The sequence below is a fragment of the Phascolarctos cinereus genome, unplaced genomic scaffold, assembly GCF_003287225.1.
Source record: "Phascolarctos cinereus isolate Bilbo 61053 unplaced genomic scaffold, phaCin_HiC Scaffold_3;HRSCAF=262, whole genome shotgun sequence".
Lineage (NCBI taxonomy): Eukaryota > Metazoa > Chordata > Mammalia > Diprotodontia > Phascolarctidae > Phascolarctos > Phascolarctos cinereus.
The window spans coordinates 259,998,218-260,014,682 of record NW_027555736.1 but is presented as its reverse complement, the minus strand read 5'-3'; the positions used below and the strand labels follow the sequence as shown (position 1 = coordinate 260,014,682).

The following is a 16,465-nucleotide window of genomic DNA, read 5'->3' as shown; positions in this document are numbered from 1 at the left end:
CAAGTCATTTAATTCATATTGTCTCAACCAACTCCCTGGAACTTAACCACTAAATGATAGATTGTGATCTGCATTGGTGGCTTTTTGTTTGATAAATTTGCCACATCAGGAAATACTACAGGAATTGCTACATTAGGAAATAATAGTTTTTTTCATGTATTTCTGTAAGGAAAATGATGAAGACAAATCATCTGAAGCAGTGTTATACAAGGGAAGAAATACTAGATTTGAAGTTGGAGAACCTGGTTTCAAATATCAGCTGTTTACTACCTCTGTGGCAAGTCATTCTCTGGGCTCGACTCTCTTGGTCTCAGATTCCTCACATATAAAATTTATTTTATTTTATTCTGAACTTAAGAAATAAAGCATGCATTTCCATAACATAGTAGAATAGAAGAAAAAAAGATTATGCATGAAACTACAAATCTATTATGTACGACTTGCTATTCCTTTTAAATATAATAAACTTATCATGTAACTTTTTTCTTTTTTTAATCTTCTCTCTCCCCTCCCCCACCCTAGAAATAGATAGAAGTAGTGTGTGTGTGTGTGTGTAAAATCATTCTGTATGTACTTCTATTTATCAGTTCTTTCTCTGGATATTTATAATAGTCAAAAATACTTAGACATTCAAAGTTGTTCTTAAAACAATATTATGGTTACTTTATACAAACAATGTGGTTCTGCTCATTTTGCTTTTCATTATTTTGTGCAAGTCTGTTTATATTTTTCTAAAATCATTGAGCTCATCATTTCTTATAGCACAGTAGTATTTCATCACAATTATATACTATAACTTGTTTAGCCATTCCCCAATTGATGGGCATCCCTCCAGTTTCCAGTTCTTTGCCACCACAGAGCTGCTATATTTTAGAACATATAGGTTCTTTTCCTTTTTCCCTAATGATCTTTGGAAACAGACCTAGTAGTAGTATTGCTAGGTCAAAAAGCATAGGCAGTTTTATAACTCTTTGGGAATAATTTCAGATTGCTCTCTAAAATGGTTGGATCAGTTTACAATTTCACCAACAATGAATCAGTGTCTCAATTTTTCCACATCCTCTCCAACATTTGTCACTTTCCCCTTCAGTCATTTTAGCTAATCTTATAGGTGTAAAACACTATCTCATGCCTATTTTAATTTGCATATCTCTAATCAGTAATGATTTAGAGAATTTTTTCGTATGGTTATAAATTGTTTTTATTTATTCACTGTTCATATCCTTTGACAGTTGGAGAATGACTCGTATTCTTACAGATTTGACAATTTTTTTTATATTTGAGATAGACCTTTATCTGAAACACGGTCTATAAATTTTCCCCAAAATTTTTGCTTTTCTTTTGATCTTTTCTACATTTGTTTTATTTTTTCAAAAACTTTTTACTTAATATAATCTAAATTATCCATTTGTACTTCACACTCCTCTTTATCTCTTGTTTATTCATAAATTATTCACCTGTCCATAAGTCTGATAGGTAACATATTCCATGTTCTTCAGATTTTCTTGTAATGCCTCTCTTTATATCTGAGTCATGTATTCATTTTCTGCCATACTGCTTTCCAACTTTCCCAACAATTTTTACCTAAAACTTAAGTCTTTATACTATAGTCATTGCTGCTATAAATTGTATGTCTACCCTGTTCCAGTGTTCTACCCTTATGTTTCTTAGTTAGTACCAGATAGTTTTGATAATTACTGCCTTATAGTTTAAGATCTGGTACTGCTAAACATCACTCATTTATATTTTTTCTTTGATATTCTTGACCTTTAGTTCTTCCAAATGAATTTTGTTTTTTTTTCTAATGCAATAAAATATTTTTGATAATATAATTGAGGTAGCATTGAATATATAAATTAGTTTAGGTAAAATTGTCAGTTTTATTATATTGGCCCTGCCTACCCTCACATACTTCTAAGGTTCCTTTAAGACCAGGAATACCAACAAATCACAGGGCCAGTTATGCTTTCATACACTGAATCTTCTATTCTTGATTTTATATTTTAAATTCAGCATTAGCCAGATTTTTACAGCATGAAGTGTTGCCATTGAAACCTAGAGGAATGAGAGTACAAATTCACTGCCATGTGGGAACTTCAAGAGCAATTTGGTCATAAAGGAGAAGAGTAAATAAGTAAAAGCAATACTTGTGATTGCGTTATTAGATTTGGAGAACATCTTAAAAACAAACTTTACTTATGCTGGGTTTTATTACTGAATAACTTTTGAACATTAAATAGAAAATGATGATTTAGAGTAAACTTTTAGGGAAAATAATCCCCTAAATGTAATAAGCCATGTGTTTCACTTGTTTGTTTTTAAGCTCCAAGAAACATGTAAAATGGGAGAAGTAAATTTAGCTGATAATGGCATTTATCTGCTTTTATGCTGTGCCATTTGTAGCTTACAGTAGTAAAGTCAGGAAAGCCTGGGTTCAGGTTCTACCTTAGTTATATACTGGCTATGTGACCTTAGGAAGGTCATTCTCTGTGACTGTTAGTTTCAGAAAAAGTGCCGCCCTTCATTGTAGAGAGGGTTTCTCACCTGGATGCTCCCCATTTGTTACTACCTTATCCAGTGAAATCATACATCCAGTCTCTATCATCATCCCTATCCCTCAAGATAAAAATAAATAAAAGAAAAATATGGAGCCTTCTTTCCTCTTTAATGGCAAGAATTCTTATGAATTATTGTCATTTTATATAAAAATAAAAAATAATTGGTAAGCATGGAATGTTCTGAAAAGAAGAAAAGTACATTATTTAGCCACTGATTTACTGTCTAGGACTTGTAAATGGTTAATACTTTCCTATATTTCTAACCCAGTTCTCAAAGGATACACAAATCAAAACACTGTGTAGTCACTATTTTTTTAAATCTCTTCAGTTTTCTACATCCTGTGTGTTGGGGAGACAGGGAGGGCAGGGAAGGAAACACTGTATATAAACACTTTATTTTGAACACTACATAGTTAAACTTGACTTTTCCCAAAAATCACCCACTGGCTTTTTTTTTATTAAATTTTTTTCAAATAAAAATCCATATTCTCTCCCATCCACCTCCTCCACTGAAAAATAATGGAAAAAAAAACCCTTGTTACATATATGATGTCAAGGAAAATAAATACCCATATTGACCATGTATAAAAAATATATGTCCCAGTCTTCATCCATTCAGGAAAGCGATATGTAACATGCTTTATTATGTATCCTCAGAAGCATGTTTGGTCAGCCAGTTGATCAGAGATCTTAAATCTTTAAAAAAAATTTTTGTGTTGTTATTGTAAAAATTGCTGTCCTGTTTCTGCTTACTTCACTCTCTGTCAGTTCATAAAAGTCAGTTTTCTCTGAAACCATTCCCTTTATTATTTCTTATGGCATTCTTTTTTTTTTTTTTTAGGCAATTGGGGTTAAGTGACTTGCCCAGGGTCACACAGCTAGTGTCAAGTGTTTGGTCTGAGGCTGGATTTGAACTCAGGTACTCCTGACTTCAGGGCCGGTGCTCTCTCCGCTGCACCACCTAGCTGCCCCCTTCTTATGGTATTCTTATGGCACAATTGGTATTCATTGTCATTTACTGATCACAATTTGTTCATCCATTACGCAGTAGAACTGAAGAGGTCTTAGTTTCAAGTTTTTTGCCACCATAAAAAGGGCTGCTATAAATATTTTTGTACCTGTAGGTCTTTTTCCTCTTTGATCTTTTTTGGGCATAAACTAGTGATCCTGCTGGATCAAAGAATGTGTACAGTTTAATAACTTTTACCTACTAGCTTTCTTGATCATCCATTAACATCTTGGCACCCTTGGGGAAACCATGTAAGCTAAATCAATAAGAAAAGAGATTAAAAAAGGTTTTAAAAGGGGGGGGTCCAAATTTCTATGCATTAACAATACAAAACTTTCTTAAAGCAGAAATCCTTATCATTGTGACTTGGTTTTCTCCACTAGTACTTTTGAGTTAATTTAATCAGAATTATCTGTTCTGATTTACTCTGATGCCTTACTTCTCTTAAACATATTTTTCATCCTTATTAATACCTTTATTCCTTCTATCTCAGTACTTTCTCAGGACATCAGTCGTACTCTGCCTACACTCTTCTCCCTTCCCAATCCTGATCCTCTAATAAAGTAGTTCAGTTCTGCACTATCCTCTACTCTTGAACCCCTTGCTCCCTTTTCCTACTATTGTGTGGGACAAGTGAAAGTTTCTCATGAAATGGAAGCTATGCCCCAAAATTTAGTTAAGGCTTTAGCATTATTAGCTGGGTCTAAGTTTTGTTTTCCTGTAAATCATGTGATTGGGTCATACATCTGTTGCCCACTCCCTCCCTTGTTTTGTAACCACCACCCCAGCCTTATCTTTGCCAAATAAGGCAATCTTCTAGCTCCCAAGCTTGTTTTGGGTAAAATGTATCTCTTAGTTTCTGGATAGAATGTAAGGTCTCTTACCTCAACCTATGGGGATAAAGAGATTCAGGTTAAAAGGTGGGAGGGTGGGGTTTTCTTAGAATTTGTCTAGGGGTATATAACTGCTTGCTTGCTGCTTGTATCCTGCCTCCCTACTCCAGTCCACCCTGGGTAGGTGATGCCCAGTTCTCCAGTGAGACTTGCTAAATAAAACTTCTGTTTCTACCTAGAGAAACCTCTGAATTTTATTTTGGGTAGGTGGTCTCAATCCCACTCAGTTGGGGGATTGTCCAGGATTTTCTTTGATTAGGGAGGGGCTTCCTTGCCGAGGTCAAAACCGAGCATGCATCCGAGATTTCTTGGAGGTCTGGAGCCCCGGAGGGGAGTTGCTGCCCAGTCATTGAAATAAACCCAAAGAGAGGGACTCAGAGAAACAGGTTTGTTAGGGCTCCAGCGATTAAAAAAGAAACTGCGAAATTCTGGCCAGCCAGTGGGTGAGAGCAGTCACATAAGTTGTATGAGTGCAACCCAGAGGTAAGCACTTAGGGGTCTGGAGGTAATTGGCATAGGGTGAGGGCCCTTTAGGGCGGACTCTAGTTTGGGCGGAGTCCGGGCCTAACCAAATTGCGGAATAGATACCTCATCGAAAGGACACAGTTGAGAAAGCTTCGTGGGTGACTGGTGAGGAGTGGGCGACCCTCCTCAGTGATTTGGCAGAGTCTTTAGACTCGGGGAGTTTGGTGATGACTCCCGTAAATTCCGTAGGTGAGGTCCTAGGAATGGGAAAGGGCCAATCTAAATCTGCGCAGTCGGAGCACAAAAATGTGAGGTACCTATAGACAATCCTTCAGGCAATCAATTGCAGAATTGGAATGAACTACCAAAATATAGAGGAAAGGATAGGAAGAACATGATTAAATATAATTTGATGATTTGAGGGTTCTACAGGGCAGAGGGTTGTTGTATGTGTATTTTGTGTGTGTGTGTTTGTGTCTGTGCATGGTATGAGTGAGTGTCAGTGTGTATCTTTTGCAGCCAGACAGCAAAAGCCTGCAGCTGGACTCTGGAAAGTCACTTTCTTTCTCTCCCCTTCCTCCTCCCTGGTAACAGCAGCCTCAGAGGAGCGGGTGGATGGGAGAGAGAAAGCGCGAAAAATACTTTATTATTTAGGTTCTATGACTGGTTAAAAGCAAGTTGAGAAGGATTTTCGAAGTGTCAGGTCAGAATTAGAAAGACATAAGTTGTGTGCAGTTTTAAAGGGTTTAATCAAAGGCCATTAGAAAGAAAGGCAAGAAAGTTTAAGCGTGTAGGAGAGATGAGTATGTATAGAAAGCTTAAGGAAGGTAAAATTTATTTGCATGGTGTGAATAGAGGTTTTGAAAGTAAGGTTTGAAACTTTTGGAAAAAAATAATAATTACTTTCTCTGCATTCTAATTCTATCCAAATTTGAGTGTGGAGACAAAGAGAGAAAAAGGGAACCTTTCCCCCTCAGATCAAAAAGAGAGGTAGTGCTTAATCTTTTCTTTCTCTCATAAAAGAGAAAAGGTTTTGTGTACTAGAACACAACCAAATGTAATTTAATTCATTCTGGTAATATTTCAGATGAATTGTTTGGCACTAAAGTAAATTGAAAGAAACTGAAGAGCAGTGGAAAAATAGTGTAAGACAAGTAAATTGTTTAGAGTGCATAGTAAAGTTGCAAAAGCAGTTTGAGAAGAGAGAGAGGGAGGGAGAGCCCTATTCAATTATCTCCCTTCAGAAATGCAAAAAGAAAGCTGTGTAGTAGTCTTGGTGAGTGTAATTTGGGTGGAGGGGTCTTAAATTCCCTACCCTTGGATGGGGATATTCTAAGTAAAATTGAGAAGGTGTAAGGAAGTAGTCGGTTTTAAGTAGAAGTACGGAAAAATATTTTTTTTTATGGATACTGACTATGGTTAAAGGTATTGGTTATTGTGAGTTATGATTATTACTATTCAATTAATTATTAAGCTCCAGAGGTGCCTACCTGGAGGGAAAGCAAAAAGAAGTTGTTAGAACACTGGCCCGGTACATTTTTAAACTGACCTGATTACAATAGGTGATTCCAAACTGTTTGTAAAACTTTCGCAAGAAAATGTGGACATGAATGGGGAACTGAAATATTAAAGAAATATATGAATTTGTGGATAATATCCCCTTATAAAGGGCCAAGGGTATTGAACTTAGAAGTGTGTATTTGTATAATTTTAAGAGCATATATTATTATTTGGCAGTAAGAAATTTATTAACTATGTGGCCCCAGGAGACTGTTGAATCTGGTGAAGGGGTCTGGAAAGAAAGATTTTTTTATTGAGTCTGTTTTCAGTTGTATTAGTTATGTTGCTGGAAGGGCAATTTCTTTTGTAAGTTAAATTGATTGTGTCTTCAGAGAAAAGAGAAAAGGGAATGAATCTGGCTGTTGGGGCACTCTATGTGGTTCTGTTTTGTAGCATTTCCTTCTGGGTCTTGTAATTTAAGAAAGCATAGAATTTCCAAATTTTTATTTAAAGGGAATTTTCAGTTAAAATTGTTTTGTTATCATTTATGAAATTTGTGAGATTGTTAACTAAGTTATTTGGGGTCACTGTTTTTAATGCTAAAACCCAAAAAGGGTTAATTAATTACTGCATCTGTGCGGGCAAGGTCATCTGCCCTGAGAAAAGAACTTGTTAGGATTATGCAGTTCCTAGACAATGAACTTAACTGCTGAGAAGTGGCAAGTTTATGTACAGTAGATAGAAATGATTTCTAATGATTGGCTTTTACACCGGGGCAAGTTTAAATTTGAGAAGGAAAGATGTTAAGTGAGATTTCTTATGTATGAGTCCTGCTAAATCTGTACTGCTTATTGCAACTCCATGAGAGTGAAATTAACCACATCTGACTTTAAGCTGTGATTAGTGAGACTTGCTGTTTGAGGAAAAAGGGTCTTGGGACTATAACTAATTTGATTTTGAGTTAAATTTGGGTATGGTTGTCTGCATTAAATCAGTATCTGAGAGAAATGCCACAAGAACAGGTGGAGGTCTGTTTAGAGGAAACGTGATTTATTTGGGGAAAAGCCGAGGGGACAATCTTAGTCTCAATCTAGGATGGGATCCTCCTGGCTCATGTTCCTTTGGAAAGGAATGTTTCCCACCTGACTATTCCTGAGTTTGGCTATGAGGAGAAACAGATACTGTATGATAGGAGAACTGTGACCTAGCTGAATTTAAACAAAGCTAAGGATGTTTTATCTTGTCACATTAGATATGTCACCTGTCCCTGGCTCTTTTTGCTTCTATAGTAAGTTTCTATGATCAGAGCAAGTAATCAGCATGAGACATAACAAAAGGATTAGATTATAGTCATATCTTAAACTAATTGTTGGAACTTGCCAGGACTAATGACTGACTGTTTTTGAGCATAACTCCAGGTGTCCTTGACTGAAACCTGGCGGACTTTAAGTCTGGCTCAGTGCAGTTTGCAGTTTGACATAACACTCTGTCTGGAGTTGACAGGAAGTTAGGGTAAATATTGTTCCCTTACTCTAATCTCTTAGTGACAAGTTTCTATTATCAGAAGGTTTTATAAGTACAGTAACAAATTTACTAAAATAATTGATTATGGAACATCTTAGGTTATTATAGAACTGGGACTGTGTTCCGGTATGAGTTAGGGTCTTTTAATTCTTGGTAATAGTATGGAGATAATCAGGAGCTTGTGGGAATGTTATTTTGTTATTTGGATATCATATTCGTCTAAAGTTTGTTACCATTGATTAATAAAGTCAAAAGAAGAATGGCTTGTGGTTTATGTTGTAAATGCCATCAAAGAAACAAGGTATGACTAAAATTTTAAGATTTTATATGTACTGTGTTAAAAATTGATATGTATGTAATGAAGCCTGTGATTAATTCCATAGTGAAGTCTCATCCCCCTGGTGAGGAAATTAATAATGGATTAATGTAAAGTATAAGACACTGGGTTCTGATATGAATTTCTTAAACATGACAGTTGGCCATGATTCCAATTTCGAGTTTGTAAAAATGGTCAAGGTCATAAGGACTATGTGCTAAGGTCACTTTTGTAGGAGAATTGACAGAAAGCTGGTTCCTACAAGAAGACAAGAAGAAGAAGATACTGAGATGCTGTGCTGGAGATGGCTGGAACAAATACCAAGCACAAGAGGATTTCATTGATGGTGTTTCCTGCCAGACAGCTGTATAAGAAAAGACTTTTTGAATCTTAAAGGGACAATTGCATTATTTCTTTTTTTGGGTCTCTGTATCTACATTTATAAAGGGACTGCCCCTTTGATTTGTCAATGTGTAGATCAGTCCAAGTCTTGGACTACCCTTTAGCTGAGGAGGGGGTGTGTCTGCGGAAAACCTGTCCACCCACTGTATGAAAATAGAAACTTACCAGTTTTGGTGTGAGAAACTTTCAACTGTGAAATGAGAGGGGGGCTGTGTGGGACAAGTGAAAGTTTTTCATATGAAATGGAAGCTATGCCCCAAAATTTAGTCAAGGCTTTAGCATTATTAGCTGGGTCTAAGTTTTGTTTTCCTGTAAATCATGTGATTGGGTCATACATCTGTTGCCCACCCCCTCCCTTGTTTTGTAACCACCACCCCAGCCTTATCTTTGCCAAATAAGGCAATCTTCTAGCTCCCAAGCTTGTTTTGGGTAAAATGTATCTCTTAGTTTCTGGATAGAATGTAAGGTCTCTTACCTCAACCTATGGGGATAAAGAGATTCAGGTTAAAAGGTGGGAGGGTGGGGTTTTCTTAGAATTTGTTTGTCTAGGGGTATATAACTGCTTGCTTGCTGCTTGTATCCTGCCTCCCTACTCCAGTCCACCCTGGGTAGGTGATGCCCAGTTCTCCAGTGAGACTTGCTAAATAAAACTTCTGTTTCTACCTAGAGAAACCTCTGAATTTTATTTTGGGTAGGTGGTCTCAATCCCACTCAGTTGGGGGATTGTCCAGGATTTTCTTTGATTAGGGAGCAGGCTTCCTTGCCGAGGTCAAGACTGAGTATGCATATGAGATTTCTTGGAGGTCTGGAGCCCCGGAGGGGAGTTGCTGCCCCATCCTTGATCACTCAGTATTGATCCTGTAAATCCTTCTTTATTTTTATAAGCTGCCTCTTCCACTCCTACTCACATGCTGCTAAACAGAGCTAGAGAAAAGCATGTAGCCAATCTGACTGGGGACACTATAAGTTTTATATATCTTATCTAAACTGATCCTTCACTGCAGTAGGACAGTCCTTTTACTCTTCTATAACAGATTCTGAAGTTTTATCAAGACAGTAGTTGTTCGAAACCCGCTCTTTTCTCCTTGAGCCTCCCACTGCGCCTGCTCCCTTCCCCCATTCAGCTTTACTGAGAAATTTAGGTTATTTGTTCCCTCTTCATCGTTCCTCCAAATGAAACAAGTTTCTTTAAAAAGTAAACTTTTTTTTGACCTAGAATATTTTATATTTTCAACTCTTGTTCCTCTCCTATCAAGTATTTTTAATCAAGTGCTTGTTGCAACATACCTATTCAATGAGGAGAATAGACATTCACAAAAACAGAAAGCCTGTTAGTAAACAGACAAAGGTCTCGGGTTCTTTTTACATGCCAGATCATCAAGATCCAAGTTCTGTTTTTTCTTTTTCTCCAAGTGACAGAATAGCAAGATATTATTATTACTGGCACCTGAGAAAACAAGTTCTTCATTCCCAGTGTATGCTTCAAGAGGAGGCCTACTTCTTGCTGGCTGCTTTTGCATTGCAGGCTGACCTTGGAAACTTCAAAAGGAATAAGCACTATGGAAAATATTTTGAGCCAGAGGCTTATTTCCCATCTTGGGTAAGTACTGTTTTCAAACTTTAAAGAATATTTTTCCACCAGTTCACACTGCTACTGCTATTTCTTATCTTTTTTTTAAGAGGACGAAAATGTAGATTTGTAGAACAATGCCTTCTGGAATACCAAAATACAAATATGATATTTAAAAGAACTTTAGAAGTTATGAGAATAAGAGTAGGTCATAGTAGCTCAATACTATGTCTTTGTTGACATAATCTGCCTTAGAAGATGCTGGGAATATAGAATTAAGAGTGGTAAGTTTGACATTATTGGTGGGCTTTCTGTAGACATTTCCTTGGCTGGAACTTTCTGACTTTCTACTTTGCTCATTGGAGCTTTTTATTTTTTTAAAAGGATAGACACTACTATTAAAAAGATGAGGTCATTCTTTTGATGGGAAAAACAAATGAGAAACAAATGTCTGAATTTAAAAGAGGAAATAAGAAAGAACAAAGAAATAGTTTGTATGTTTTTCTATTTCTCCAAATAGTTATTGAACTTTGTTTTATTCCAACAGGTTATTACAAAGAGAGGGAAAGATTACATCTTAAAACACATTCCAAACATGCACAAAGATCAGTTTGCACTGACTGCCTCTGAGGCACATCTTAAATATATTAAAGAGGCCATCCGTCTAGATGACATCGCTGTTCATTACTACAGATTGTATAAGGTAATGGAGTAAAAGCAGTTCTCCAGCTTCAGTCAAGAGATACTTTTGATTTTGAAAAGGACATTCATTTCTAAACAAAACATATATACATACTACAACCATTCATTGTATTTATAATACATTCTAAACATTTATATTTGAATTTCTATTTGGATACTATGAGTCAGTCTTGGAGGTAATAATATATTTAACTCATAGGGACAGGATATAGTATTTTTATATAATTTACATAATTATATAATTTTATATTACATATTGTATCAATATATTCATATTTTATGTATTTTTATGTAATATTGAAAGTAGAGATGGAAATGAGATAACAAATATTCTTGAATGGCTTGTCACACAGATGAAATATTTTATAATGCCCCATGAATTTAGTATAGCTTCTCCTGGCCCTAATAAAACTTAAATTACCACCTCTAGGAGTTTCATTAGAAATTTATTTGATCATTCTGATCTTTTATTAGGCAATTTTAAAAATTGTTCAAAGTGAAACTATGAAACATATTCTTTAAAAGTGTTCTATAAACTTGAGCACTCCTTCCAAGTGTGATTTTTAACATGATGTTTTCATTTAGCAATGAAAGTAGTACCCTACCTCTCTTGTTGGAGGGAACAACTTGGATCATCCAGCCCAAAGAGATAAACTCTTGACACTACCCTGTGTCATCTATTCAGTTGCAAATGATTAGCAATTTGGAGAATTTATAGATCCAGAAGCCTAACAATCTGTTATTCAGAACACCACTTGGTGACTTCGGAAAGGCTTCACTCAACCTTGTCTTTATGTACAGAAACCTTCAAAAACATGAGCCTTGCAAGATCATAAGGGCCCAAGGGAAGAGACTTTTTTAGATAGCTTTTTTCAGATTTTCCAGGGATGTAGCCAATTTTGTGCACCACTTGAAAGAGGTACACTTTTATACCCAAGTAGGAAATATGGGTTCTCCAAAACCTAAATATTCAAGTTTTTTGACTTCTTTCTTAGATCATAGGGAAGTGAAGTCAGTAGCTTATTCTATATCATTCCTAGAACTCTTTGTGTATTCCCCTTCCACTATATTCCACCAATATAGCAGGTGGGTTCTTAAATTTTCTTAGGGTTGATTTCACATTTTTTATCTTTTCTGTGGTCCATCATCTTATCTAAGGCTTCTGCCACAGTAGTCTCATCGGACCAGTCAACAAAATGTCGTCATGTAGTAGCGTACACCAGTCCCACCAGGAAAAGAGGCCTCTTTTAGGTCTCTGCCCACCATCATCTGAAAATAGTCCTGGCAAAGAATCATAAAAGAATACAGGACTCCTTCCCAGATTAAAAACAAACTACTCTTAACTAATTCCAGTCACAGGAATAGAGGAAAAAACTCCATACCAATGAGCCTGGGCCATCTACCTTCTTCACAACCAACACAAGAAGCTAATATTACAAAGTACTCCAGTTTCCTTCCTCTCCATAACTGAGAAAAAAATATCTTTCAACCCCTTAGAGTGAAACACTATTGTTTGGTGTTATAGACATGGGATAATTTGGGCAGCTCTAAGGGTTTCCTTACCTTTGGCCCTATGTACAGTAACATTCAAAAGCTACTGAAAGAGCTTGCACAAATACTAACTTTTTCCCTCCATTGTCTGTCCTCTAGAACCTCCCCTCAATTATCCAAATAGAGCAAGGCGTTAGGGGAAGCCTTAGAAGTTTAAAGGTGGGACTGAAGGCCCCCTTTTTCCCTGGTGCTGAATTTCCTTGTACAGTTTTACTAGCTACCCCACATGCTGGCCTTCAAATGCATTTTTAATCAACCCCTTATAATAGTAGCCATTTACACAGTTTCTTCCAGGGGGAAGACCTATTAGTATAATTGGACTTTATCCTTTCTCCTATTTCTGGATTGTCTTTTTCTACCAAAAGTAGTATTTACCCAAGCCCAGAACTGTCCTGATTTCTTATCAGATTTTGCCAGTTAATCAGCATATATGGCAAGGGATTACCCATAACTGAAGTCTGAAGCCATTTTGGTGATCTTCATCTAGAAAGCTAGATTCACTCGTTCCTTAAGGCAGACTGGGCATATGATGTGGTGGACCTTGATGAGTAAAGGAGCTATAGAAATCCAATCAATCAAAACCATTTCCTTTAGGAACTTCACCCACTTTCTCACAGATTCCCACTAGGGAGCCAGCTACAACAGGAATTCATCTTCATGGAGCCAGATGCAAATAATACCCTATTTAAGTCATCTAAAAAAGGACAAAAGTCCCTCATATGGAGACCAATTTAGCTGACTGTAACAGTAAGTCCCTAGGGAGCTCCCCAAGCTTACGGAGCTCCAGAGGGAAGAGTGTCTCTGCCATACGTCCATTAGACCACATTCTCAGGAGCCATCGCTCCAATGTCTCATCAGGTTTCTGTTTGAACTTTTCATGCACCCTCTTCCAAGGGAGTGGTAAGAAACCTATTCCTGTCTCATCCTCGCTTCCATTCTTATTTTCCTGTAACCCCTAAGTTAATGTCTGAAGGGTTTCTGACTGGCCTGTTGGTCCCCACTCCCATCAGGAATGATATCTGCACTTGTGAGTCTACAAATACTATTTCCTGAAATGAAAAGCCCCTCAGCTTTCATTGCATGGTCCTTAAAAGTTGAGATCTCTGTCCCTTGTTGCTGATTGTGCCAGGTTGGGTCACTTCTAGTCTTATTTACCTGGTAGTCCTACTTTTGTAGACTGGTCAGCAACAACCAAGGAATGCTATAGGTTGTACTTTCTTTATCATTTCTAGAACCAGTGAGGTAATACTCCCATGGGAGCAGGATTCTGCTCCATGTTCTGTTGAGAGGACTCATCATTAACAACCATAAGGACATTTGTCCCTTTGAGTCCATGCCACATCTGGCCATCCTTTGTTCACTCCACACCTGCAGTGACCTTCCTCAAAATGTGTGCCATAAGGTCATATGATCTTGTCCTAGTTATTGACCGTGCCAAAATATCAGGGGTGGGTCTGGACACCCTAGTTAAAGTTCATTGTTGAAGAGAGACACTCATAGGTTTTTGGACAGTTAAAAGGATGTTTACTTAGCACTAATATAGCAAGAATGTTTAATAAGAATATATTGGCACTTAACATCTTTGACCCTCATCTCCATATGGAAGCAGTAAGGCAGGATTTGGTGACCCTCATGGTCTTTAGAGGGCAACAGCTATAGGACCTTTTATTCCCTTAGGTGACCAGGAAACTATCAATACAGCCAGAGATCACCTTTTCCTAACCCATATGAGGAAAGGGGAATCATTTGTACATATTTGACCTATCACACAAATTACATGGCATGGATGTGTTTCTAAGTATTAGGGAAGCAGCCAGTATATTGGGAAAGATTGAAGATTGAATGCAGGGATAATAGAAGAAAATCTCCTGAAGAAGACAAGATGTTCTAAGATCACTTGTACATGTAGGAAGATTTTCCTTGACTAAGAGAAGGCCTTCATGTGAGACATGGGTAAAGGAGTAGCAGAAAGTATCTGGATGCAGGATGGAAAGGAGATGAGAAGAGGGAGCTGCCATTTAATGGCCTCAATTTTTTCAGTAAAATATGAAGCAAGGTTCTCAGCTAAGAGAATGAGAGGAAAAGAATCCTTGGAAGTTTTGACGCCTTGAAACCTTGAAAAGGTTTCGAAGAGCCACTGTGGTAAGTAGGATAGTGAGCTAGCTAGAGAGGAATAAAAGGTGGACCTGGTTGAGGTTATGTAACATAAATTTGTGGTTCTTTCAGCTTGCATCCACTTCCCCATGGACTCTATGTATGCTTATAGGGGAGTGTGTCACAGACTTTGGGGGTGGAGGTGCTTTCTACCAGCTGTTTTTAGTATACCCCTTTAGTAAATACTCCTTTCTAATTGTCTGGCTCGCTAATTGGAAAGAAACATACCCCTCTGCCCAGATTAGCCCTGGAGTCCTATGGAGAAATAGCAGCTGATTCTGAGGACCCAACTTGTCAGTACAAGTCAGAAATGGAGCTAGTGGCCACAGAACAAGTGCTGTACATTCTTCCCACTTCTTGGCAGAGTGATTGTACTAGAGGTACAGAATAAGATATTTTCATACATGGCCAAAGTGTTGATTTATTGGGCTTGACTGTGTTTGTTACAAAAATGAGTTTCTAGTTGAGGTTGACAGTGGTGGGGAGGGAGGGGGAGAAAAAGGGAGAGAGATAATCATTGATACATTTTTAAAATACACAGAAGAGAACAGAAACAAGTTCAGAAGAAAGAGACACATAGATGAAGAGGGAAGTCAGTTTTGTTACTGTTGTGTTAAATTTTAAAAGTGCCTATAACAGAAGATTTATTCTTTATATGTTGAAATGATCATATTCAGTCATGTTGTTTGTTCAGTCATGATGTTTGTTAAGGTCATAACAAAAAAAATGAAGAACAATGAGACTGTTTCATCCCATTGATTGCTGGTATTGCTCTCAACTTTCTAATTCTGTACATTGTGGATTAAAATTTGTATTTTTCTTCAAAAGATATTTTGTTCCTGTAGGATAAAAGGGAAATTGAAGCTTCATTAACTCTTGGGTTGACCACACGAGGAATACAGATCTTTCAGGTATGTAGATGGAAAATAATTATCATATGGAAGGGACTATTTTCTCCTTGGACAGTATATGTACATTGTATTTGCCACATGATATTCAAAGCCTGTTTCCTTGGGTTTGACTAGGTATTTCCTGTATGTAAGTTAGAAGATAATATAGGCTTTGATCTAGTTCTTGTCAATAATCATTCTTCTTCTCCTCTCCTGTCATTCCCCCGCAAGGAGCTGTATTTCAGCTATAGGAAATGTTTCCATTAATATTCACAAATGTATTATAAAACTTTAACTTGGGGACTTATTTAACCAGCTAATAAAGGCATTTGTTAGTGAGAACACCAGAAAAAGCATATAGAGAAAATGAAAGCTTGACAAACTTTTCCAGATGGTCTTCATGATTAAAATATGTTTTAAAGTTGGACTAAAAAAATTTTGGACTGTGTAGGGGTCAGGAGACTAGTTTGGCCTTGCCACTAATTTGTTCTGTGACCGCAGGGGAAGGCATAGACTCTTTGAGCCTTAGTTTTCTCCCTTGTAAAATCAGTGTAATTCATTTTCTGCATAATAGCATTGTTATAAGTAAAGTGCTATACATTAAAGCCCTATTCAAGGGCAGAGCCAAGATGGTGGAATAAAAGCAGGGACTCGCCTGAGCTGTCTCCCAAACCCCTTCAGATACCTTTAAAAAATGACTCTAAAAAAATTCTAGAGCAGCAGAACCCACAAAAAGACAGAGCGAAACATATTTCTAGCCCAAGATGACCAGGAAGGTTGACAGGAAAGGTCTGTTGCACAAGGCTGAGAGAGGAGCGTAGTCTGGCACAGGCTCTGCCAGTACAGACCAGTCCCCAGCAAACCCAGAGCAGGCATGAGGGGACTGAATCACTGGCAGCAGTGGTGGTCTTAAGACTTCTCAGCCCACAAA

General features: G+C 37.3%; 1 protein-coding gene across 2 annotated transcripts in view; it reads left to right on the top strand.

The window, feature by feature from the left end:
- Nucleotides 1-16,465, top strand: part of FRMD6 (FERM domain containing 6) — a 152,775-nt gene that overhangs the window by 108,386 nt on the left and 27,924 nt on the right. For both annotated transcript variants that reach the window (XM_020974864.2, XM_020974863.2), the window contains exons 6-8: nucleotides 10,081-10,267; nucleotides 10,785-10,940; nucleotides 15,490-15,555. In XM_020974864.2, the coding sequence (XP_020830523.1) occupies nucleotides 10,081-10,267; nucleotides 10,785-10,940; nucleotides 15,490-15,555 (409 nt within the window). The remainder of the gene's footprint in view (nucleotides 1-10,080; nucleotides 10,268-10,784; nucleotides 10,941-15,489; nucleotides 15,556-16,465) is intronic.